The sequence below is a fragment of the Schistocerca cancellata genome, chromosome 3, assembly GCF_023864275.1.
Source record: "Schistocerca cancellata isolate TAMUIC-IGC-003103 chromosome 3, iqSchCanc2.1, whole genome shotgun sequence".
Lineage (NCBI taxonomy): Eukaryota > Metazoa > Arthropoda > Insecta > Orthoptera > Acrididae > Schistocerca > Schistocerca cancellata.
The window spans coordinates 912,285,029-912,311,548 of NC_064628.1; the positions used below are offsets into that span (position 1 = coordinate 912,285,029).

Genomic DNA, 26,520 nt, shown 5'->3' on the forward strand with positions numbered 1-26,520 from the left:
CTGTTGTATAGCTATCAAAGAAGGCAGCATCCTTTAGGCACCCAATAAGAGGTGAGTGGCAGGACACACATTGGCAATGAGTTATCAGAAGAACCCAGTGCCTGGCAGCCAGGGAAATTTGTTTCTGTGTTTGCTGGTGCCATAGCTGTTTGTCTTTTCTTTGCAGGGGTGTTTACTTACTTTAACAGTTTCTTTTGCTAATCAGTGTTTTCAGGCCAATGTTGCAGAAATTTTCTTTGCTTTTGTCCTTATTTTGCTTGCTTGCCTTGTCCATTTCTTGCATTTGTCTCTTCCACTCCACTATCCTGCCCCCTGCTCAGGTGCCACAGCCGCAATGTTTCAGTTCCAGATGCAGTAAACCTCCACCCTGCTCAACACAGTGCAGCAGCTACTAGCTAACCCTGTGTGCCTGATGGAACAAGCACCATCTACAGCAATACCTACTGCTATATCACCTTTTCAACAGTTTTGTGAACAAGAAGAGGAATGGCTCGAGTGGTTGCACCAGTTTGAGGCAAACATATTAGCTCACAACGTACCAGGTTTTGTGAAACTTCCCTATCTGTTATCAACGGTAGAAAGTGCAGTGTTCTGTTTAACTCAGAATTTATTTCCTAATGCCACTCTAAGTGAACTTACTTATGAACGGGTGGTACAGTCGATAACTAACTATTATGACCAACAAGTGAATGTTGTAGCAGCTCAGTGTCAATTCTTTAATTGCAAAAAATGGTCAGAACAACCTTATCACAAGTGGGTAACAGATTTGTAAGGTATGACAAGAAAATGGAAATTCAAATGTGCTTGTGGTGCTTTATATTCAGATGTCAAGCTCTGAGAACAGATTTTGAAACAGTCCAATCCATCATTTCAGCAGGTGGTGCAAATACTAGATCAGTATGATTCAGGTGCCCTATCAGCCGATATATTTGAGCAGCCAGCTAATTGTCTGGTTGAGTCCCTGGTTTGTGATCGGCCCATTCAGAGGCAACTTGCACTAGCCGTGCCAAATAAACAACACTCCAAGCCGCAAAAGTAGTTCACTAAACAGGTGGCTACACAAGCGAACAGAAGTAAGCCTTGCCCTCAGTGTTATTCATGGCACAAACGTCAAGACTGCCCCTCCTGACAAGCTCAGTATTAAGCTTGTGGTCGGAAAGGACATGTGCTGTTTCCAACAGAACAAACAAGAATTTGGCCAACTCACAAAAATCTAGTCATAAGGTCCATGTCATTAACGCTGTGTATTCCAAGTCTGCAACAGGCATTATCATACCTAACAAGTGTGCAGTTTCTTCAGTGATACACAAGTAAATCAAACATTTTGTTCATTTACTTATTTGTGGGAAACATGTCAAATTTCAGTTGGACACAGATGCTTCTATCACACGACTAAATCATCACACGTATGAACTGTTAGGCTCTCACACCTGTCTAAAACTAGCATGCAACTAACTGCTTACAGTTGTGAAGATATTCCCATTCTCGGAAAATGTACGTTGCCTGCCATGTATCACTCTTGTACATGAAGAGTGACTTGTACATGAAGAGTGACTTTTACAGTGCTACAATCACACGATTGTGCAAACATATTTAGTCTTGATTCTTTTGATTTGTTTGGCTTTAACATTCAGGACAATGTGTTGTCAGTGTCTGCCTTCCATGCAAAAGACAGTGTAGCTAGCTTGCTAAAAGAATTCCCGGAACTCTTTTTTGAGAATTTAGGCAACACTAACAAGTTTGTTGCATGTATTACTCTGAAAGACAATGCTCAGCCAAAATTTTTCCGGGCCAGGACTGTTCCCATCGCATTGCGGCGGGACAAAGGTGCTGCTGAACTTAAAGAACTGCAAGATGACAGAGTTATTGCGCCCATACAAGCTAGTCAATGGGCAAGCACTTTTTTTGCTCCCCAAATCTTCAGGTCGCATTCGCCTCTGTGTTGACTAAGTCTACAGTCAACCCACAAACTGTCACTGATACTTATCTATTGCCATATACAGAGGATCTCATGGGCAGATTAGGCTCTAGACGCTACTTTTCAAAAATTTATTTGCACGACGTGTATATTCAAATGCCACTCTATGAAGAATCTGAAAAAGTGTGTATAGTGAATACTCATTTGGGCTTGTTTAAATATTTGCATTTGTGTTTTGGGAGCACTTCCGCATCCACCATTTTCCAATAGTATTCGGAACAGTTGACTGTGCAAGTACCGAACAGTTCAAAATATTTGGACGATATTGTCGTAGTAAGTCGTACACCTAAAGAACATATTGCAAATTTGCGTGCTTTGTTTTGTGTGTTATCTGATGCAGGACTCCAGTATAGATTGGACAAGTGTGATTTTTTTAAACCTGAGCTATGGTATCTTTGTCATGTCATAAACAATCAAGGTGTACACCCTCTTCAGTCGCATTTGTTAGCCATACAAGATTTTATAGTTCCTTGCAGTGTCACAGAACTTCAGGCAGTCTTAGGGAAAATGAACAATTATGTTCAGTTCACACAGAATGCTGCATAAATAGCAGCTCCATTGTATCGCTTGGGTCACAAGAATGTCCCCTTTGTTTGGACAAATGAGTGTCAAGTAGCTTTTCAAAAACTTAAAGATGCATTGCTCAGTGATCAATGCTTAGTTCACTTTGATCCTGACAAACCAGTTAAGTGTGTTGATCCCTAAAGCTGTGCAACAACAAGTGTTGCAGTTACTTCACCAAGGACACTAGACATGGTTCATACAAAACAGTTAGCGTGTTGACACTGTACTTGGTAGGGTATGGACACCCAAATAGAACAGACGATGTCACAGTGTCACGCATGTGTGGAAAATCAGTCCCCTCTGCCACAAAAATTCTCTACTTGGCCTCAGTCACAATCGCCACGGCAACATATGCACATAGACTTCGTGGGGCCATTTTGAAACAGTTATTCGTTGATTGTGGTTGACTTCTATAGCAAGTTTCCTTTTGCTGTGCCAATGAACTCGACAAAATCACATAGCACAATTCAGGTGTTGTCTTCTATTTTTTGCCTTGAAGGTTTATCTGAAGTGTTAGTGTCAGACAACAGACCTCAGTTCATGTCAAATGAATCTGAAACACTGTACACAATGGCATACAGCATCTAACTAGTGCACTGTTCCACCCACTGACAAACAGCGAAACAGAATGTTTTGTCAGAAACTTCAAGCATCAGATGGCCAAACTTTGCTCCGCACACACCAGGGATCAAACATAGCAACTGGTTTTCGCCTACTATCGTTCACACCCACGAGATGGATCATCACCGGCGGAATTGCTTCACGGCCACTGCCATTGGACCTTGCTCCACCCTCCTCAGCATCCGGCACCAAAGGAAAGCAATAAGTATCACTTCGTGCTGCATGATATTGTCTTTTACAGGGTATTTTGCAGCAGCAGACAGTGGGTGTGAGGCGAGATCGTCCATCGACTTGGCATTTGCATTTATCTTATTTCAGGTCCAGTTGGCTTGCAGTGCCAAAATCAAAATCAACTTCACCTCTGTCCTGTACACAATGATCTTTCGGTGTCTCTTCCCCCCAGATCCATGGATCCGGAGGACAGCACAGCCACATCAGCTGCCAGTGGGTGTCATCATGACACCATGGGATGACCCCACGAAGATAGAGCCTCATGCTACGCTGGAGCTGGACCAGCCCACACTGCAGCGGTCGTCACCTCCTTCATCTGGTTCATGGCATCAGGATGTGAACATGTACCCTTTTGGTCATTTCCCGGGGGTCATTTCTGCCAGAGCAAAGGCCATAGCTTCTGGTCAAGCAATGTGCCCACACTCCTGCCTCCCCCAGCATGGTTGCACTCCCCACACGATGACGGTCCATTGCTTCGGGGATGGGAGGAATGTTCCAACATAATGACAAGTGCTGGCATGAAGATGAAGAGTGTAACAGCAGAGAAGGCTGTGAGATGATGTCAGCCAGTGGTACGATGACTAGGATCACACCACAATAGTAGTGGCCTCTATCCAGAGAGAACACAATTGCTGTTCCTGCCAGGCTCGGCCGGACAGTAGAAGATGTGGACTAGTAGACCTGGCACTAGAAGAGCAGCACTATAACAGCCGTCATCCTAACTGTTATACTGAAACTTATGTCTTATATTGATTATATAAGTTTCCTTTAATTTACATCTATGGTCATAAACTTTTTGTTAACAGATTACTGGTTTCGGTCTTTAATGACCATCATCAGATCTGTTTCATAAAAACAAAGTCCTAATGTACTGCAGCCATAGTGGCATCGTCAAATGTTAAATGCAGAATCAGCATTTTTTTTATATGTATTTGACGATGCAGATATATTTTCCCCACATGGAATGTTTCCCTCTTATTTTTTTTTTTTTTTTTTTTTTTATGTCTGCTTGTGTCTGTGTATGTGTGGATGGATATGTTTGTGTGTGCGTGCGCGTGAGTGTATACCTGTGTCCTTTTTCCTCCCCTAAGGTAAGTCTTTCTGCTCCCGGGATTGGAATGACTCCTTACCCTCTCCCTTAAAACCCACATCCTTTCGTATTTCCCTCTCCTTCCCTCTTTCCTGATGAAGCAACTGTTTGTTGCGAAAGCTTGAATTTTGTGTGTTTGTTTGTGTGTCTATCGACCTGCCAGCACTTTTGTTTGGTAAGTCTCATCATCTTTGAAACTTCCTGGCAGATTAAAACTGTGTGCCCGACCGAGCCTCGAACTCGGGACCTTTGCCTTTTGCGGGCAAGTGCTCTACCATCTGAGCTACCGAAGCATGACTCACGCCCAGTACTCACAGCTTTACTTCTACTAGTACCTCGTCTCCTACCTTCCAAACTTTACAGAAGCACTCCTGTGAACCTTGCAGAACTAGCACTCCTGAAAGAAAGGATATTGCGGAGACATGGCTTAGCCTTTCTTTCAGGAGTGCTAGTTCTGCAAGGTTCGCAGGAGAGCTTCTGTAAAGTTTGGAAGGTAGGAGACGAGGTACTGGCAGAAGTAAAGCTGTGAGTACCGGGCGTGAATCGTGCTTCGGTAGCTCAGATGGTAGAGCACTTGCCCGCGAAAGGCAAATGTTCCGAGTTCGAGTCTCGGTCGGGCACACAGTTTTAATCTGCCAGGAAGTTTCATATCAGCGCACACTCCGCTGCAGAGTGAAAAATCTCATTCTGGAAACATCCCCCAGGCTGTGGCTAAGCCATGTCTCCACAATATCCTTTCTTTCAGGAGTGCTAGTTCTGCAAGCACTGCTTGTGTGTGTGTGTGTGTGTGTGTGTGTGTGTGTGTGTGTGTGTGTGTGTGTGTGCGCGAGTGTATACCCGTCCTTTTTTCCCCCCTAAGGTAAGTCTTTCCGCTCCCGGGATTGGAATGACTCCTTACCCTCTCCCTTAAAACCCAAATCCTTTCGTCTTTCCCTCTCCTTTCCTCTTTCCTGATGAAGCAACCGTTGGTTGCTAAAGCTAGAATTTTGTTTGTATGTCTATTGACGTGCCAGTGCTTTCGTTTGGTAAGTCACATCATCTTTGTTTTTAGATTATATATATATACTGGTGCTGATTCCGCATTTAACATTTGACGATGCGAACTATGGCTACAGTACAATAGGCCTTTGCTTTTATGAAACAGATCTGATGATTGTCATTAAAGACCGAAACCAGTAATCTGTTAACAAAAAAGTTTGTGACCATAGACGTAAATTAAAGGAAACTTATAACATACGGGTCACTGTTTTTTCACGACAATGTCGCAGCTTGTGTTGTATGAACATTGTATATATTGATTGATTGCATATCGCCATTTGCTTGGACCTAAAGTCAGTCTACTTCATTATTGTCGGTCTACTTTATTGTAATAAAGACCATTAATATGATTTGCTTGGATTATTGTATAGCTATCCATGAAGGCAGCATCCTTTAGGCACCCTGTAAGAGATGAGTGGGCAGAACACCACAGAGTTATGTCCAGCATATGTAAAAAGTTGTGCTTTTGCATATCATGTTCATATGATGCACCCCTGGACCTACAATATTTCTGAACCAGGACAAAAACTTGATAGTGATAACACATTAAGCTGCAGACAGGCACAACTGAAAGACTGTTACACATAAGCTTTTAGGCACTAATCTGGATGAGGCGGGAATGGGGAAGGGATAGGGATGTACTGTGGGAGTGGTAGGGGGAGGATAGGGGGCGAGAGAAGGGCACTATTTGGTGGTACATGCAGGGATGAGACTGCCAACAGGCACAGCATCAGGGAGGCTGTGTGGCAGGGAGGTGGGGAGGGGGGAGAGGAACAGATAGTGGAAAAGGAGAGAAGTGGGGAAATATGGTGGTGTATTGGCAGAGGGGAGCACACAAAGAGGGTAGTTGATGAGAATAGTGTGGAGATGGTAGGACAGCGGGAGTGAAAACTGTTGGGTGAAGGGTATAGAGACCGTTTCTTACCATATGCTGAGGCCAGTGTTGTACAGATAACTCCCAACTGAACAGTTCCTAAAAGCTGATGGTGCTGGGGAGGATCCAGATGGCTTGAGTCATGACACATGCATTGAAATCAATCATGTTACGTTCAGCTGCATGTTATGCCACAGGTTTTTCTACTTTGCTCTTGGCCACAGTTTGGCAGTCACTGTTCATCCTGGTGGACAGTTGGTTGGTAGTCATATCAATATAAAAAGTTGTGCAATCCTTGCAGCAGAACAGGTATATGACATGGCTGCTTTCGCAGGTGGCCCAGCCCCTGATAGGATAGGATAAGCCTGTGACAGGACTGGAATAGAAAGTGCTGGGTGGGTGGATTGGGCAGGTCTTGCACCTGGTACTTCCACAAAAATATGAGCCTTGTGACAAGTGGTTGGGATTGGCTGTGGAACAAGGATGGACTAGGGTGTTGTGGAGGTTTGGTGGGCAACAGAAAACCACTTTAGAAGGAGTGAGAAGGATCCTGGATAGGATGTCCCTCATTTCAGGGTATGATGATACGTAATAAAAGCCCTGGCGGAGAATGTGGTTCAGCTTTTCCAGTCCTGCGTGGTACTGGGTTACCAATTGCCTGGGGCACTTCTTTGTGGCACAGAAGATCTGTTTGCAGACTGGGGCTGGGGGACAGTGCCTGACTGTGAAGGCCTTGCTGAGACCCACAGCATACTGCACTACAGAGTTCTTGTCACTGCAGATATGGCATCCCCAGATGGCCAGGCAATATGAGAGGCATTTTCTTGGTGTGGAAGGCATTACAGCTGTCAAAATCCAGGTACTGTTGGTGGTTGGTGGGTTTAATGTGGATAGAGGTGTGGATGGAACTATCAGAGAAGAGGAAGTCAACATCCAGGAAGGTGGCATGCTGGGTTAAGGAGAGCAGGTGAAGCAGATGGGAGAAAAGATGTTGAGGTTGTGAGGATAGGGTGTCTTTGGCTCCAAGTCCAGTGATGAAGATATCATTAATGAACCTGAACCTAGTCCGATCTACACTGTGGGTTTGGCATTGTGGGAGGTAAGAAGGTCTCCTCTAAATGGTCCATAAACAATTTGACATAGGAGGGCGCCATGTGGATGCCTGTGGTTTAAGGAAAAAGTAATTGTGAATTAAGATAAAGTTAGTAAAGTGCATGTGGAATGAGGTAGTGGGTTTGGAGTCTGCAGGACATGGGAAAGGTAATGTTCAATAGCAGCAACACCATAGGCATGAGATATGTTGGTGTATAGGGAAGCCGCATCAACAGTGAGGTGAAGAATCAGTGGAGGATGTATTTGTATCTTTGACGTGGGAGGCTACATTACAGGCAATTGGTTGGAGGTGTTATAGAATGAGGGCCGAAATTCTTTCAGTGGGGCATAATAATCAGCCTCATTGTGGTTCTTGGCCCTCACAAACTTGGTATTCCAAAAACACGTCACTGTGGCACAGGTATTCTGGAACCACCTCTGCTACCTCCACAAGATACTGCTACATACGTCACATCTCTGAAATTTAAATCCTTAATTTTTCATCACTTGAAGAAGCATCCCAGACACTACCTCCATACGTTATCCAACCTGCCGATATCCTACTGCTGCCTTGGGTCAACACTATTCAACCCCTATAATACTCACAGTGCTCCTCCTCATCAACCAATCATAGCACCTAACCCCGTCTAGCTGATCTTTTCAATTTGCTGCATATCCCAAAACTCCCTACAAACATTCCACCAAATCCAGAATCTAAACATTCCTGTAACAATGTTCTTAACCTTTTCACTAAAAACCTCAGCACCACAGAAGCTTCATTCCTATCCAAAGACCTCATCTTTAGCCCTACACCCAAATTTAACCTTGCTGAGGTTGTCAGATCTACTCTCTTTCTCCCAATTCCTGCAATGGGAACACTTCTATGCCACCCATCCCTCCAACGAAAGCAAATCTAATCCCAACATTGAATCCTGTCTATCATTTCCAACCCAACAATCCTGGACACCAATGTAGATGGTTAACGTGCCCCACTGAAAGAACTTCGGCTCTCACTGACCACCACTTCCAATCAGCTGTCCAATACTAGCCTTCCGCATCAAATATTCCAACCATTCCTTCACCAACATTCCATCATCACCACCCCTTTACTCCTGGATCCCTTCTCAGCACTGTTGATGCCACTTCCCTATACACTGACATCCCCCATGTCCATTGTCATGCCATTATTGAATAATGGGCTTCCCAAAGTGCTTCAGACTCCAAACCTACCACCTCCTTGCTCATACAGCTTACTAACTTTATCTTAACTCACAACTTTTTCTCCTTTAAAGGAAAGGTATACAAACAAATCCGCAGTACAACTGTGGGCACCTGCATGGCACCCTTCTATGCCAACCTGTTTATGGGTCATCTAGAGGAGACCTTCCTAGCCTCCCTAAATGCCAACCCCCTAGTCTGGTTCAGTTCACTGATGATTTCTCTACTATCTAGACTCAGGGCCAAGACACCCTATCCTCATTCCTGCACAACCCAAATGCCTTCTCTCCCATCAGCTTCACTTGGGCCTCCTGAACCCAGTGTGCCACCTTCCTGGACATTGACCACCTCTTCTCTGATTGTTCCATCCATAGCTCTGTCCATATTAAGTATACAGGGTACTTTTCTGGCTCAATATTATGTAAAATTCAACACATCTCTCTTTCAGGCACTGTTTATAATGTATATGTTTTACAGATTTGTTGTTGATATCAGGTAATGCAGCAAACTTTCTAAACAAATTAGAAGTATTTTGAATATTTTTGAACTTTCTTAGGGTTATTAAAAAAAGTTACAAAGAAATTGATGCATTTTTTTTCCCCAAAATGCTTCCCCAAATTGAGGCACCATTTAATCCAATGTTATACATTTGAAAGAGACCAAAATTTTACCAGATATGCATGACATGATGGCTGAGGCAGTACACCTATTTAATTCCACCTATTACGTATATTACAAGGATTTGCATCTTACATTATAATTTTTATAATTTTTTCCTAATAAAAATGTTATTTTTTCTATAATTTAGTTGATTCTGCAATAAAGCTTAGGTCTACTACGTAAGTATGGACTATTGCAAGTTTCAGAAAAAAATTAGAACAATGCTTTATAAACTTTAGGAAATATTTGTACCTGAATTCTGAAAAATACAACTTGCAGGAAATTGTGAATGAAGATATGAGTCCAATTAAACTATGCCTCAGAACATTCCTGAAGCATAGACTTCATCATGCAGCATTTCTTCATCTTCTTTTCAAGCTTTTCTTGGCATAACTTTTAGCACTTCTTGCTTCTTTGGTAACTTGAAGAGCGAATCTTTCAGCTTCATGCACCTGTTATCTGTCACACGCAAGCAACTGATCTTCCATATTATTATTTTATGCCTTAATGTCTCAGAACTTCAAACCTTCCTATCACTCCATCATTGAAAGATATCACTGAATCTAGTACACCAACTTTTTATGTATTTATTCCTGCAAAAACATTCTTGGGTAATCTTTCCCATATGCCATGGTTGAAACTTCCATTTGTATTCTGAATGCCCCATGAAGACATTTAGTAAGCAAAACAGGTTTACTCAGGCCTCTAAAAATTGGTTTTATTTCATTCATAACAGGCTTAGGAAGAGAATTCTTATGATGGTATATTTGACCACTTTCTTTTGCTTTTTGGTAACCACACCAAGAATCTGCTCCTTTAGGGTGAAGTACATGAGCAGGGTGGTGATCTGTGGACAACTTATGAAAGTAGGTGGCCCATACAGCTTTTCTCATTGCTGTAACATCATTCAGCAGTGCAGTTCATCTTATGGTCAGTCCATAATAACTCTGAAGGTCTATTTCAGTTCCTGTCAATCTGCCTTGGCCAGAAAGAGATTTTCCATAAGATAGCAACTTTCATTTCTCTTCGTAGCTTCCTCAATCTAGCACCCGTCCTCTTTTGCACATGTCCACAACACTTCAGTTTTGTTACCAAGATATCACTATAAACATTGAACTCACTAATTTCATTGAAAGCTTTAGAGTCCCCATCACCTAGGTACTTCATATATCTAACATTATAAATGGGCACCAACCTCTGAAATACTTTTAGAGTTCCATCACACTCCATAGCACCACTGTAACCATCATAATTCTTACAACACTGATGTTCAATATGTCCTTCAGTGTTACCATGGCAGGTGTGGCAGTACTTAGATAAGCACTCAACACCAACAACTTTTCTATTTTCCAGAGAAGTAGCACTTACAACACCATTCGAGGAACAATGCCCTCAACGTTGCCATGTCCCATCAAGTGCAACAGCAATGTCCTTGGTTCCACTAATATTTACAATTTCATAAATGCTTTAGACACAACCATCAAGGCACCTAAAAGTATTTTTATTTACTTGCTGAACCTACTGGGAGGAGGAGGAAGGTCCATCAAACCATAAAACGTTTTAGCAGCCTTTTTCACTTTTCTATTGCACACATTGCATACACTAACTTCAAATTCACATCATATGATTGGGTTGTTTGGGGGAAGAAACCAAACTGCGAGGTCATCGATCTCATCGGATTAGGCAAGGATGGGGAAGGAAGTCTGCCGTGCCCTTTCAAAGGAACCATCCCAGCATTTGCCTGGCGCGATTTAGGGAAATCACGGAAAAACTAAATCAGGATGGCCGGACGCGGGATTGAACTGTCGTCCTCCCAAATGCGAGTCCAGTGTCCTAATCACTGTGCCACCTAGCTCGGTTCACATATGAATTATGCACAATGTTCGAAGACATTTTTGAGGTAGATTTATTGCAGGATCTACACAGAACAACTAATGTTGATGCTAAACCGTTCCTGCTACTTTGCTGTTCAGTTATTTCCAGACAGCCTACACCATCACATTATTTACATTTCGCCACTTCCTTTATCAAAGAAGATAATATGCCCACGGCAACAACAGCAAATCCACAGTAAAAAAATTTGAATCACCAGGAGGCGTGCCATGTGGGAGTTTCTTCCCTGAAGAACTGATACATAGGTTACTTTCAAAAGTGTGGCTTGCTTTGTTTGTAAACTGGTTACCACGGAATTTCCTGTTTTGAATTTCTTGATGCATGGCATAGTTCGTATTTATTGCACACTAAAGTATATGTACTTCCACAAATATATGTAGCACTTAGGCAACAAACATTCAGTAACATGTGAACACACTGCTTCAGCAAAACAAAAGTAAACACTAGCAAAGATAATCATTTACAGACACTAGAAACCTGCACTGTTACCAACACATAAAATGTATCACACATTTAATTGCTGGGAACAGGAAGTTCACAGTTCTTTTCAAAATAATTCTGGTTTCTCTAACAGAAATAAAGGGGCCATGGCGGCATACATGACCATAACTTTAAAATTTGGTATATATAGGTCATTTTTCATTTGAAACCCTATAAAGTACATATCAAAGTAATCAAGAAAGACTATAGAATTTAACAAAGTCATAAAAATTCAATTCTTCCACCATTTATAAGTAATCTGTATCCTTAAACCCACCAACAGTACTTGTGTTTTGACAGCTGTCATCCCCTCCATACCAAGAAATCCCTCCCATACAGCATGGCCACCCAGGGATGGCCTATCTGCAGTGACAAGAAATTCCTCGCCCAGCATGCTGAGGGTCTCACTGTGGCCTTCACAGACAAGCACTATCCTCCTGACCTAGTCCACAAACAGATCTCGCATGCCATTTTCGCTCACCCCCCCCCCCCCCCCAAACCACACCAAATTTACTGTTCTCCAGGAAAATTATCGCCTTCAAATTATTCTCAGGACTAAGAGCTGAAAAACCCAAAGAGAGAAGTTCTGAGATATTTAGAGAGTCGTGGAACATATATCGGATTGGGGGCCATAGGAGGGGGAGCATTTATTGCAGTTGACAAAAATATTGTCACTATTGAGGTTGAAGTTGAATGTGACAGTGATGTTATCTGGTCTTGCACAACAGGTCTCAGTGAAACCAAGTTGACTGTTGGATGTTTTTACTGGCTACCTGATTCTGCTGTGGTAGTTCTAGAGTCATTCAAAAAATGTCTATGGTGAGTAGCATGTGGACACCCAGATCATGTGTTAACAGTTGGTGACAACTTTAACCTATCAAGTATAGACTATGATGTCTATGGATTCATTGCAGAGGGTGCAGACATACAGTCATGCAAAGTACTTTTGAATGCATTTTCTGAAAACTGTCTTGAGCAGCTAGTTGAGCAGCCCAAACTGCGAGGTCATCAGTCCCTTGTTCCAGGTAAAATAATTACACAAGGGAAAGAAGAAAAGAAAGAAGACGTATGGCACAATAACAGAAAAGGAAAAGCCAGCCACTCTGCGCACATTAAAACATCCACCCTAAAAGCATTAGCGTGGAGAACACAGAGGTACAAAGGACATGTGCTAAAACTTAGATCAAATGATAAAACCCATCGTCATGTATAAACACAAAACTAAATTAGCTGTTGAGGCACTGTCAGCTAAAATTAATGGCAGCAAGTCCGGTAACTGAAGAGTCTGTCGCAGGGCAGCGAAAGAAGGACAGCGCACCAAGATATGGGCCACTGTCAGCCGGGCGCCGCACCGACACTGTGGTGGGTCATCAGGGCGCAGGAGGTAGCCGTGTGTCACCCAAGTGTGGCCGATGTGGAGCCACCAGAGAACCACAGCCTCCCTATGACAGGCCCACATGGAGGACTGCCACACATTCGTAGTCTCCTTAATGGCACGCAGTTTGTTGTGCGTGCTGAGGTTATGCCATTTCGTCTCCCAAAGCCACAAAACTTTGTAGTGTAGTACTAAATGCAGGTCAGTTGCAGAGAAGCCGATCTCCATAAGCAGTTTACGTGTAGCCTGTTTGGCCAGCCTGTTGCCCGGGATTCCGACGTGACGTGGGGTCCAGACAAACACCACTAAATGACTGGATCGTTCTGGGACATAGATGGACCCCTGGATGGTCGCTACCAAAGGATGAGGAGGGTAGCACTGGTCAATAGCTTGTAGGCTGCTCAAGGAGTCAGTACACAGAAGAAACGACTCCTCAGGGCATGAACAGATGTGCTAAAGAGCACGAGATATAGCCAGCAGCTCAGCAGTGAAAACCCTGCAGCCAGCAGGCAAGGAATGCTGTTCAATATGTCCTCCATGGACATACGCGAAGCCGATGTGACTATCAGCCATCGAGCCGTCGCTGTAAACCACTTCGGGGCCTCGGTACATGTCAAGAATGAAGAGGAAGGAGCAGCGAAGAGCCACGGGGTTAACTGAGATCTTAGGGCCATGTGAAGGGCCCAGGCGAAGCTGTGGCCTAGGCGTACACCATGGAAGTGTACTTGAATGGACCTCAAGTATAGGTGGTAAAGGCAAGGCCTCCAGTTCAGAAAGAAGGAATCTGACACGAACTGCAATTGGAAGCCCTGACCTGGGCTGCCGATTCAGGAGATGAACCGCTCTGGGTGGGAGAAAGAGACAGTGATTTGGATGTCTAGGAGAACTATGAATGTGTGCAACGTAACTGGCCAGCAGTTGTGCATGCCTAACCTGCATGGTTGGTTGGTTTAAAAGAGGGGGAACGGGACCAAACTACGAGATCATCAGTCGTTTTTCCCTAATAAAACAATGTCACAAGTGTGAGAACAAAATAGAAGAGATGTATAACACAAAATGTAAAGAAAGGAAAGACAACAGGAATGAAGGAAAGGCAACGAACACTAAAAGGAACAAAAGAGGACAATAGAACAACAGAGAGATGCAAGAAACAGTTAGAAGAGAGTTAAACAAGAAGTCAGATTACAGTGACTGGCTGACCATGAAAATAAAAAGGAAAAGCCAGTCACCCTGTAACACATTAAAAACTTCGCCCTAAAAGCACTAGGGTGGAGGACACAGAGGGACAAAGGACAGGTGCTAAACCTCAGATCAAATGATAAAACCCACCCTCATGGACGAAATGTAAAACCAAATCAGCGAATGGGGTGTTGTCTGCTAAAATCAATCATAACAAGTGCGGCAACTGAAGATGAAGTCACAGGGCAGCCAAAGAAGGACATAGCAGAAGAATATGAGCCACTGTCAACTGTGCACTGCGCTGACACTGAGGTGGGTCTTCATGGCGCAGGAGGTAGCCGTGGGTCACCCATGCACGGCCAATACGGAGCCTGCAGAGAACCACAGAGTCCCTGCGAGATGCCCTCATCGAGGATTTCCACGCAATTCGTGGTCCACTAAATGGCTTGCAGTTTGTTGTGCATACTGAGATTTTGCCATTCCGTCTCCAAAAACTGAAAAAAATCTTGTGGCATAATAATGAACGCAGGTCAGTTGCGGGGATGCCAATCTCCGGAAGTGGTTTCCGTGTAGCCTGTTTGGCCAGCTTGTCAGCAAGTTCATATCCTGGTATTCCAACGTCACTGGGGTCCAACGAACACCACTGAATGACTGGATCGTTAAAGGGCATAGATGGACTCCTGGATGGACACTGCCGAAGGATGATTACAGTAGCACTGGTCGATAGTTTTCAGGCTGCTCAAGGAATCGGTACATACAAGAAAAGACTCCTCAGGGCATGAACAAAGATACTGAAGTGCACGAGAAATGGCCACCAGCTCTGCAGTGAATACACTTCACCTATTGGCTAAGCAATGCTGTTCAATACGGCCGCCGTGCACATATGCATAGCCAACGCGACCACCAGCCGCAGAGCCGTCGGTGTAAACCACTTCAGAGAGACGTCGAGAATCGAGAGGAAGTGACAGATAGCTGCAGGGTGAATGGAGTCATTAGGGCCAAGTGACAGGTCCAAACGAAGCTGCAGCTGAGGCGTACACCATGGAGGCGTACATGAACGGACCGCAAGTAGAGATGGTGAAGTGAAGCACTCCGGTTAGGAGAGAAGGGACCGCACGCGAACTGCAATCGTTAGCCCCGACCTAGGCCTCAGATGCGGAAGATGGACTGCCTAGGCGGGAAAAGGAGATGGTAATTTGGATGCTCAGGGGAACTACGAATGTGTGCTGTGTATCTGGTGATCAGTTGCACACGTCTGATCTGCAATGTTAGGCCACCAGCCTCCACGAGTACGCTGGTCACCGGACTCCTCCTAAAAGCTCCTGTCGCTAGTCGCACCCCGCAGTGGTGCACAGGATCAAGTAGATGCAATGCTGAAGGCTCTGCTGACCCATGAACCATGCTCCCATAGTCAATTCGGGATTGGACAAGTGCTCTGTAGAACTGCAGCAGCATAGAGCAATCTGCACCCCAACTGGTGTTGCTCAGGCAATCGAGGGCATCAAGGTGCTGCCAGCACATCTGCTTAAGCTGACGAAGATGAGGGAGACAAGTCAATCTAGTGTCTAAAACCAGTCCTAGGAACTGTTATGTCTTCACTACAGTGAGTGAATTGTCATTAAGGTAAAGTGCGAGTTCCGGATGAACAGTAAGACACTGACAGAAGTGCATGACACATAACTTTGCAGCTGAAAACCGGAAGCCATGGGCTAGAGCCCATGCCTGCGCCTTGTGGATGGCTCCCTGGAGGCGCCGCTCAGCAGCAACAGTACTGGAGCAGCAGTACGAAATGCAGAAGTTGTCTGCATACAGAGAAGGCGAGAGGGAGGGCCCAGCAGCTGCTGCTAGAGTGTTAATGGCCACTAAAAATACAGATACACTCAATACAGAGCCGTGCAGGACTCCATTCTCCGGGATATGGATGGAACTATGGGAGTCACCAACTTGGACATGGAAGGTATGGAGCGACAGGAAGTTTTGGATAAAAATCAGGACCCCACTCATAGAACGTGGCAAGGATATGATGTCGCCAAGTCATGTCATATGCTTTACGTAAGTCAAAAAAGACAGCAACCAGATATTGATGTCTGGATAAGGCTGTTTGGATGGCAGACTCGAGGGACACAAGATTATCAGTGGTAGAGTGACCCTGGCGGAAGCTGCCCTGACATGGAGCCAGTAGGCCATGTGATTCCAGGACCCAACCCAACCGTGGACACACCATACGTTCCAGCAGCTCACAAAGAACCCTGGTGAGGCTGATAGCTATCCAGATCAAGCGGGTTTTTACCAGGTTTGAGCACTGGAATGATGGTGCTCTCCCACCATTGCGATGGAAAGATGCCATTGCACCAGATCTGGTTGAAGATGACGAGAAGATGTCAATTGTAGTCAGATGAGAGATGTTTAATCATCTGGCTTTGGATGTGATCAGGCCCAGGCCCAGGAGTTGTGTCGGGGCAATGGGCAAGGGCACTGAGGAGCTCCCATCTGTAAATGGGGCGTTATAGGATTCACTGCAGTGTGTAGTGAATGAGAGGACGTTCCCTTCCAGCCGCCATTTGAGTGTGCAAAAGGATGGGGGTAATTCTTTGATGCAGAGCCTCGAGCAAAGTGCTCAACAATCGCGTTTGCATTGGTACATAACTCACCATTTATGGTAACACCGGGGACAGCTGTTGGGGCCTGGTACCTTTGCCCATATATGGGAAGTTGCCATGTAGCACCCAATGGTGCAGACATATCTCTCCCAACACTCTTTCTTCCATTGTTTGATAAGCTGTTTAAAGGCTATGAGGAGCTTCAGGGAAGGGTGCCGCTTAAGCTGCTGTAGAGCTCTCCAACACTCCTTAATTGCTTCAGCGACTTCCAGCGACCACCAAGGGACTGCCTTATGCCTCGGGCACCATCGATGTTACCATGTGGGGGAGATTCAGCGATGACAGCAGAGGTGAAAGTTCCCCAGTCTGCCTTGTTCAAAGCCCATATGGGCAGGTGTCTGTGTGCAGTGATAGGAAGACGGGGAAGTGGTCACTACCACACAGGTCATTATGTGCTCTCCAATGGGTAGATGGGAGATGTCCTGGGCTGCAAATTTATAAATCAATGGCCGAGTAACTACCATGAGCCACACTGAAATGTGAGGTGACCCCAGTATTTAAGAGGCAGAGGTCGAATTGCAACAGTAAAGTTTCAACATCCCTGCCTCGGCCAGTAAGCGTGGTACCACCCCACAAGGGGTTATGAGCATTAAAATCTCCCAGAAGTAGAAAAGGTTTAGGGAGTTGGTCAATCAGTGCAGCTAATACACTCAGGGGTACTGCACCATCTGGAGGAAAATATACATTGCAGACAGTTATTTCCTGCATTGTCCTTATTCTGACAGCCACAGCTTCAAGAGGTGTTTGACGGGGCACATGTTCACTGCAGACCGAGTTTAGGACATAAACGCAAACTCCACCTGACACTCGATTACAGTTGCTATGGCTCCTGTAATATCCCTTATAGCCGTGGAGGGCAGGGGTACGCATTGCTGGGAACCAGGTTTCCTGGAGGGCAATGTAGATAGCAGGTATAAAGCTTAACAGTTGCTGTAGCTTAGCCAGGTGGTGGAAAGACCGCCACTGGAGGATTAATTGGGAAGGCATGGAACATTCAATGAGGCAGTTTACACCTCAGAGTCACCTGCTGCCACTAATTTATTGCCTGAGCAGTCTATATACTTTGTGTCTGAGGGTCTGGCGAGATCTAGGTCCTCAGCGGACACAAAAATCTCCACCCCATAATCAGCCGCAGATCTTGTAGGTAGTGGTGGTGTGGATGCCACCACAATTTCCTTGATCTTAGGGGTTTTCTTTTTAGATTTCTCTCGCTACTCCTTGTGTTTCCCTGGCTGGGATGATTTCACTGGCTCAGTCTCTGGGATTAAGGATGAGCGTGAAGCCCTATGACCAGCTGCCTTTGGGCTCTTCAGCCACTGGTGGGTGTCGTCTTCCCCGCTAGAAGAAACCTGGGAAAGGAGTGACCCAAGGGACCCCTTCCTAGTGAGAGAAGCCAAAGAAGACTTACGCTTCTCTAGCTTAGAAGTGGGGAAGGACATCCATGATGGTTGGGGAGAAGGGGGGGGGGGGGTCGCTCCCGAAGTAGGTGGTGCAGGAACAACAGGGAAGGAAATGCTCCCCACCATCAAGGAGGCAGGTGTAGTCTTCCAGCTCTGAGAGGTGACCTGGGTTGGCAGAGCTGATGGTGCCAGAATTGTTGCAGCAGCTGCGTAAGACGATGTCATACACACAAGATGCAGGCATTCAAATTTTCTCTTAGCCTCAGTGAACGTCAGTCTGCCCAGGGTCTTGTACTCCATGATTTTCCTTTCTCACTGTAAAATCCTGCAGTCTGGTGAGGAAGGGGAATGATGCTCTCCACAGTTGAGAAAGATGGGAGGTGGGGCACATGGAGTATTGGGATGGGATGGACATCCAAAATCTCGACATGTGATGCTGGAAGTACAGTGGGAAGACATGTGGCCAAACTTCCAGCACTTAAAGCACCACATTGGGGGAGCGATATATAGCTTGACATCAATGTGGTAGACCACCACTTTGACCTTCTCGTCGCTCTAAGTTGGCGGGCAGACTGCAAAAGAAGGTCTCTGAGGAATATAATACCCTGGAACATATTTAAGCTCTTATAAGGCGTGATAGTAATGGAAACATCCCCCAGCTTGTCACAAGCGAGTAATGCCCGTGACTGGGCAGAGGATGCCGTTTTTATCAAGACTGACTCTGACCGCATTTTGGACAAGCCCTCCACCTCCCCAAACTTGTCCTCTAAATGCACTACAAAAACTGAGGCTTCATCGAGACAAAGGAGTCACCATCAGCTCTCTCATACATATGAGGTACTGGGGCGAATAAGGTTCGTTGTCATCCTTAGCCTGGCATTCCTCCCATGATGTGGTGAGGGAGGCGAACATTTAGGATCATACTTCCTTGCACTGTACTGAGACTTTGAACACTTAGAGACTGCTGGTGTTTGATCACCATCAAGTGATGACGTGGTGTGTGTCATCCGCCCTGATGCCACCCACTCCGACCAGGGGCCCTCCCCTCGGGCACTACCCAGGAGGGGAGCACCACCCAGCTGCAGCAAAAGCCACCTGACAGGATGGCCACTGCCGGGAGTCCCGATGCCCCTGGGTAACAGGCATCTAGTCCTTGGGATACAAGAGGAGTTAATGGCACAGGCATGAGCAGAGCAATCCATGTGTGACCAGGGGGCTGCAACCAACAGGGTACATGGCAGCCCCACCACAACGGACTGGCTATGGTGCTGCATATGAGTTGCAGTGAATTCCATGGTGCAGAAAACGACAGTCCATAGTGGGCGAAGGAATACGCACCCAGGAAGGTGTGATGGAGGATGAGCGGGACTGCAATGCCACAATGAGAAAGTGGGCTAAAAATCTCAATGCACGATTGACACTAGGCACCTAGCCCTTCCCCAATTGGCTTGCTCTTCAGGAAAATTTTGATAATTGGAAGTCAAACCCTACAGGGGACCATCACATAAAGGCTTCGGTGTTAGACTCCTTTTAGTCACCTCTTACGACAGGCAGGAATACCCTCCGGCCTATTCTAACCCCGGGCCTGCAGGTGTGCCAGTAAAGTTTCAATGTCTTTACCAATGCCAGTGATCACTGTTCCATCCCCCAAAGGGTTATGGGCATTTAAGTCACCCGAGACTAGGAAAGGTGGGGGGAGCTGGGACATGACATCATCAAGAGGGAGATAAACATTACAGATGGTAAAATCCTGAGGTGCTCTTACCTGAACAGCTACTGCCTCCAACAGTATATCAAGAGGCACAAGGTCACTATATACAGAGTCAAGCACATACGTACAAACTCCAACCAATACCCTTTCATAGTTGGTGCAATTCTTAAAATAACCTCAGTAGCCACAAAGACAGGGGTCCAAGTTGCTAGAAACCATGTTTCCTGGATGGCAATACAGAATGTAGGGTAAGTGTTTAAAGGCTGCTGTAGCTCAGCCACACAGTGGAAAAACCCACTGTAATTCCACTGGAGGATCAGACTCTCTGAATACTGTGGGGGCATGAATCAACATGACAGGAGGGGGGGAAGGGAGGGGTGGTTATCACCTAGGGACATGTGCTGCCGAGATGTAAGGGGATCCACCGATATACATTCTGCGGCACATTGCCTGGGGAGATCTGGTGCCTTAAGGGTCACCGGGATCTTCACCTTGTGTGCAGGAGTACATGCAGAATCCAGTGGTGTGGGGGCCATCAGAGTTTCCTTCGTCTTAGAGGACTTCTTTTTGTCCTTGTTCTTCTCCCTGAATTGGTTTCAGGGACAGAGGAAGAAAGAAGTCTGACAGCCTGTAGCCTGTGGTTCCTTGAGCCATCAGCTGGCATATGATTGTGGACCAGTAGGAACCATGTTCCAAGGGACCTCCTCCTAGCTAGAGAAGGCAGAGGAGGATGACGGGCCTCCAGCTCGGGGATGGGGACTGGTGTGCCCAGCAGAGGGGGAGCCAATGTCCCAAAGCAGGTGTGGCGGAAGCACCACAAGGACCCCTAACTGCCTATGGGGGCAGGTATCAGTGGGCAGCTCTGGGGCCACTGTAGGGGGCTCAACAGAGGAAGGCATCATTGACAGAGACTGCGATGACATTGCAGCTGTAGCATAAGATTGTGTGATTTCTATGGAGTAAAGATGCTCATACTTTTTCCTGGTCTCTTGATATGTGAGCTTTCCCAGGGCCTCATACTCCTGGATTTTCTTCCCACACTTAAAAATGGAGCAATCTGGTGATCAGTAAGAATGGAGGTTGCCACAGTTTACATAGGTGGGGGTACAGGTGCAAGAAATGTCCACAATCTCTGCAGATAGGGATAGCAGGACAACAATAAGAGGGTACTACATACACTTTAAGCACCCCATAGGACAAGGAACAGTTTTACGTCACACCCCTTGACCTTCTCAGGCAATGTATCACCCTCGAAAGCAAAAATGAATGTCCAGTAGCAATTCTATTTTCCCTTCGTTCCCTATGGACATGACAGATGAAATGCACATCCTGTCGCTCACAGCTCATTTTCAGATTTCAAAAGAAGATCACGTTGACAGATGACACCCTGGACCAATTTGAGACTCTTGTGGAGAGTGACAGCCACAGGAATGTCATCCAACTTTTCACAAGATAGCAGTACCCATGACTGGGAAGGAGATGACATTTTAATCTGGAGGGAAACACTTATCTTAGAGATGCCTGCAACTTCCCTGTATTTGTCTTCAATGTGTTTGACAAAAAAATAAAGGCTCTTTGGTCAAAAAGGTGTCCCTGTTGGTCGTGGTAAGACTAGGTACTGGGGCGAGTAGTAGCCCTATGTTCCTCCTACGGCGGGGCCAGGGAAGGGAATGCATTGGGACTGTATTTTATTGCATCATATCAGGCCTTTCCATTCGAAGACACTGGCATGACTGTGTGAACACCAACAGGAGGAAACAGGGATAGGTGGATAGCTACATAATGAACAATGACAACTCTGAAATATATATGCAAGAGCAGTAACTGGTATAAATGCAAAAACACAGGGAAGAAATTGTGGATGAGGGTAGATTGTGGGAAAAACAGGCTGCACAGACTGAAAAGGATAATGTAAGGAAAAGCGAAACATGCGAAGCCAGTCTGAAATACAATTACTGTAAGAGGAAGCAGTATAGAGCTATTGCAGTATGGATGGTGGGAGATTTTTTTTTGTTTGTTTTTTGTTCTTGTGCGTGTGGGGGGGGGGGGGGGGAGGAAGGGTAAGAATTGGATAGGAGATATGAACAAGGGTGACGCCTAGATGGGCTAGACTGAGAGCTGCTGTATGTAAGAATTTGTTGAAAGAGCAGTCCCAACTGATGCAATTGTAAGATGCTAGTAGGAAAAGCAATGATGTAGGAAAATATAGATTGCTACTTACCATAAAGAAGACACGTCAAGTTGCCGACAGGCCGATTAAAAGACACTCGTGCTCATCTGCAACTTGACGTGTCTTCTTTATGGTAAGTAGCAATCTATCTTTTCCTACATTGTTGATATTCCTACCCAGCAATTCCAGAGTTTGATAAGATGCTAACAGCATGGAGTTGAAGGGTGAGAGGAGAGATGTGGAACGTTATGCAGTTCATCACACCATGCTGAGCAGCATTACTTTAGTAGTCAAAACTCAGCAGGGGGGGACAGTAATTTCATTGTACAGTATCTGTCTTATCATCGCTGGGGCTGTCCAATGCACTCAGCTGGAGAAGTTGAGTAAGAGTATGATCAAGCCCTTTCAAAGAAGCAAGTAAACCAAGACAGTTGTGAATGACTGTATACTGTCAAGTAACAGAAAATAAGGACAAACGTGTGGAGTGCACCAAACATTGTGTAATTTATCACAAAGTTTCCCAGGGAATTTAAACATTTCCCTTCATTCATTCCATCCACTCTTTGTGTTCTGTACTTTTATTTTCCATATGAGTATAGTTTGAGCTATATACTTTCACTGTACAGCCATGACAATTCCTACACCACTATGAGATGGTCCTTGGATGTATAAATAAAAAAAAATAAATAAGCTAAATAAATACCATGTAATGTAGAATAAGTCATGGTACACAGAAACAAAGTGACAAAATAATAATAATAATAAGACGAAGAAGAAGAAGAAGAAACAACTAATAAGAGACTATACTGACCTGCATTCCTCCGATACGAACACCAAGTTTTCCAGATGTTGTGCTAACAACTTTGAACATTTTACTTTGTTTCTTTGGCAAACTTGCAGTATCTCCATATTGGCGTGTGCCCATTTTCAGATCAAGAATACAAGGATAGGTAAACCTAGATGCCAAATTTTCGAGTAAAATAAAATCTGATTATTTGTTAAGTAGATATTTTCTTCCACTCTGTACATTGACAATTTTAGTACTATTTAATGATTTCATGCTTGCATATTGTCTCCTCTTCCACAACTCACTTTTCAGTAACATTCACAAAGAAACTTTTACTTTCAAATAAATAAAAATAATTGCTTTGTCCCTTTACATAGGCCTACCTAAAATACTTATAGCCTAAGTAGCTGAACAGTTTGAACAACGGACACATATTTATGGCGATGATAAATCTCTACATTATCAGGACTTGGCCTAACTCATACATACACTGCACAAACGGTGGCCCTCTTTTTGAAAAGGATACTTGGTTCCTGTTCACCAACTTTAACAGTAGAAATCATCTTCTGTAACTGACGTTCATAACACTGAAGTACCCACGGATTGACAGGCACTCCAGATTTTGGGATATTCATTTGATTTTCTTTGATTATGGAATCTTCTTCAAATAATTCATTGTTGTCGCCTTCTGTTTCAATACTACCTGTTCGACGAATACGGATTTTTCTAAAAACAAGACGAGTTCGTGTTACCAATCTTCTCTGCTGAAGTTGAGTATTGAACATTACGAGACATCCAAACGCTTACTATGAATGTTGCCTCACAGGTCTCTAAATGGGCAGCAATCTCCTTCAGCCATCATATAATTCTCATTTGAATTTCTGTCAGGAAACATTCTTGGTAAGTGTCTGCTACAAAAGCGCGCAAAATCTGCTCAAAAAATTACTCCCCGACAGGAATCTCAGTAACTACTTAGATTTACCTTTTTGTGCTGCGTTGATTTTGCTTCGGAGAATAGGAGTCCGTAGGAATGGCAATGAGCGATATGTATCCATCTTCTTCGGGTACAGCTTTCACTTGTAGCGTTCCGTGAAATTTTGGAGTGAATTTTCGAATGGCATCTGGAAGCGTTTCGTAAAACTCTAGCTCTCTTTTCACTAAAGGCTTGCAAACCGTATACTCGTCTAAGCAGAGCATAGATGAATGTCCTCCTACCTGATGAATAAATGGCTCTAACTGGGAAACAATAAAAATACATTACCGTCCTTCTAATTAACGGTACTGTCAAGTAGTAGCAAAATAGCTTCCATTGAAAAATAGTGCACTTACTTTAATAGCCAACTTACTTCCAGCTTCATCCATCAGCTATCTGTTGAGGCATGTGTTTCTATGCCTGCTAAAGTATTTATTTTCCTTTGAATGGGTGGACCTGAAGTTCGTAGCAGACGAATTTCGGAGAAATATCAGACACTAAAAAATCAATAATTCACGTACCTACGCCCTGCATCTCAGAAAACTACGCGCGCAATGTCGAGACTTCTGTCTCTGTTTCCTTTAAGACTATTATTTCTATAACAACGCCGTTTCGGGCCGAATTTAAAGTGTTTACACGAAGTTGTAAAACACAGCAGACAACTTCCACCACAGCGATATATCTGACAAACTTCAATTACTACACACTCTGGATGCACTACGAACTCAAACCACATATTTGCTTTCAAAAATCTCTGCGATTTTTCTCCCAGTTTTAATTTATGGAAATGAGAAAAATTATGTACTTCTTAATTACTCATTAAATATCCCTTTTACCTCACCATCAGTTTAATTTCGTTATGTTCACTTGAGGTTGTGTTATTTCTTGTTTATCTGATATCTAAAACGATAGTTTAATTAGAAAAAGGAAGAGTACGGCTTAACAACTCGTCGACAACGAGGTAATCAGATACAGATTTCTATAGGTGTCTCACATATGTAAACTCCGCAGTGCTGAAGTGATTATTATAGTGGTCTTCAGTTCGAAGACTGGCTTGAGGCAGCACTTGAAGTTTCACTAACCCTTGAAAGCCTCATCACATCCGAATAAGAACTGCAATCTATATGTGTTTGAATCTGCTTACTGTATTCATTTATTACTCTCCCGCTGCAATTTTTAACCCCACCCCACATAAAAAAACACACACAGCCATTTCGCTCTATTACCAAATAGACGATTCCATGATCCCTCACGATATGTTGTATCAATCGGTTGCTGCTCGTAGTCTACATCCGCATCTACATTTGAACTCTGCAAACCACCGTGAAGTGCATGGCAGAGGGTACTACCATTTTATTAATTATCAGGCTTTCTTCCCTTTCTATTCAATTAATGGGGCGCGTGAAGAATGCATAATGCCTCTGTGTGTGCTGCACGTAATCTAATTTTGTCTTCTCGAACCCTTCGTGAGCGATACATAGAGAATTGCAGTATATTTACAGAGTCATTATTTAAAGCCGTTTCTTGAAATTTTGTAAGTACACTCTCTTGGGGTAGTTTACAAAGCGTTCAAATGTCTGCCAGTTCAATTTCTTCGGCATCTCTGTGACACTGTCTAACAGGTCAAACATACCTGTGACCATTCGTGCTGCGTTTCTCTATGTACTTTCAATATCCCCCGCTAGTACTAGTTACTGATTGGGCTTTCCCAATGTTCTGCAAATAAACAGAAATATATCACCTGCTTTACCCATGACTGAGCCTGTCTGGTCATTCCATTTCATATCTCTACAAAACACCCAGGTAACGGTATGAACTGGCTGGTTCCAACTGTGACTCATCAATATTATAGTCATAGGATATTAAGTTTTTTTTCGTTTTGTGAAGTGCAAAATTTTATATTTATGAGTATTTAAAGCAAGCTGCCAATCTTTGCACGATTTTGAAACCTTGTCAAGATCTGACTGAATATTTATGCAGTTCCTTTCGAACTATAATTAATTACAGAAATCTGTATCATCTGCAAAAAACCTGAGGTTGCTATTAATATTGTCTGCAAGGGTATTAAAATACAACATTAACACTTCCCTGGAGCACACCCGAAGCTAATTCTGCACATGTTGACAACTCTCCATATAAGAGAAAGATCCTCAATCCAGACACAAATTTTATTTGATACCCCATATAATATACTTTTGACAAGAAACGTAGATTTAGTACTGAATCAAATGATTTTCGGAAACCAAGAAATATTACATCTACCTGACTGCCTTGATCCAAAGTTTTCAGTATGTCATGCGAGGAAAGTGTGAGTTCGGTTTCGTGTGATCGATTTTTTTCGGAGTCCATGCTGGTTTCCATGGAGTAAATCATTCTGTTCGAGATCTCATTATGCTTGAGCTCAGAAACTGTTCTAAGATTCTACGGCAAATCGATGTCAAGGACACTGCACAGTAGTTTTGTGGATCATTTCTACCAAATTTCTTGTAAACAGTTGTGAGCTGTGCTTCCTTCCAACTACTGCAC

At 44.2% G+C, this 26,520-nt stretch overlaps 1 protein-coding gene across 1 annotated transcript in view; it reads right to left on the reverse strand.

Annotated features, from left to right (window-relative positions):
- Positions 1-24,656, reverse strand: part of LOC126175985 (inositol hexakisphosphate kinase 3-like) — an 89,651-nt gene extending 64,995 nt beyond the window's left edge. Inside the window, exons 1-4 of the mRNA XM_049923092.1 lie at positions 24,351-24,656; positions 24,004-24,257; positions 23,548-23,747; positions 23,046-23,221 (exon numbers count right to left, since the gene is read on the reverse strand). Coding sequence (XP_049779049.1) covers positions 23,046-23,221; positions 23,548-23,747; positions 24,004-24,257; positions 24,351-24,383 — 663 coding nt within the window. The 5' untranslated portion in view covers positions 24,384-24,656. The remainder of the gene's footprint in view (positions 1-23,045; positions 23,222-23,547; positions 23,748-24,003; positions 24,258-24,350) is intronic.
- Between the last annotated feature and the right edge of the window lie 1,864 nt (positions 24,657-26,520).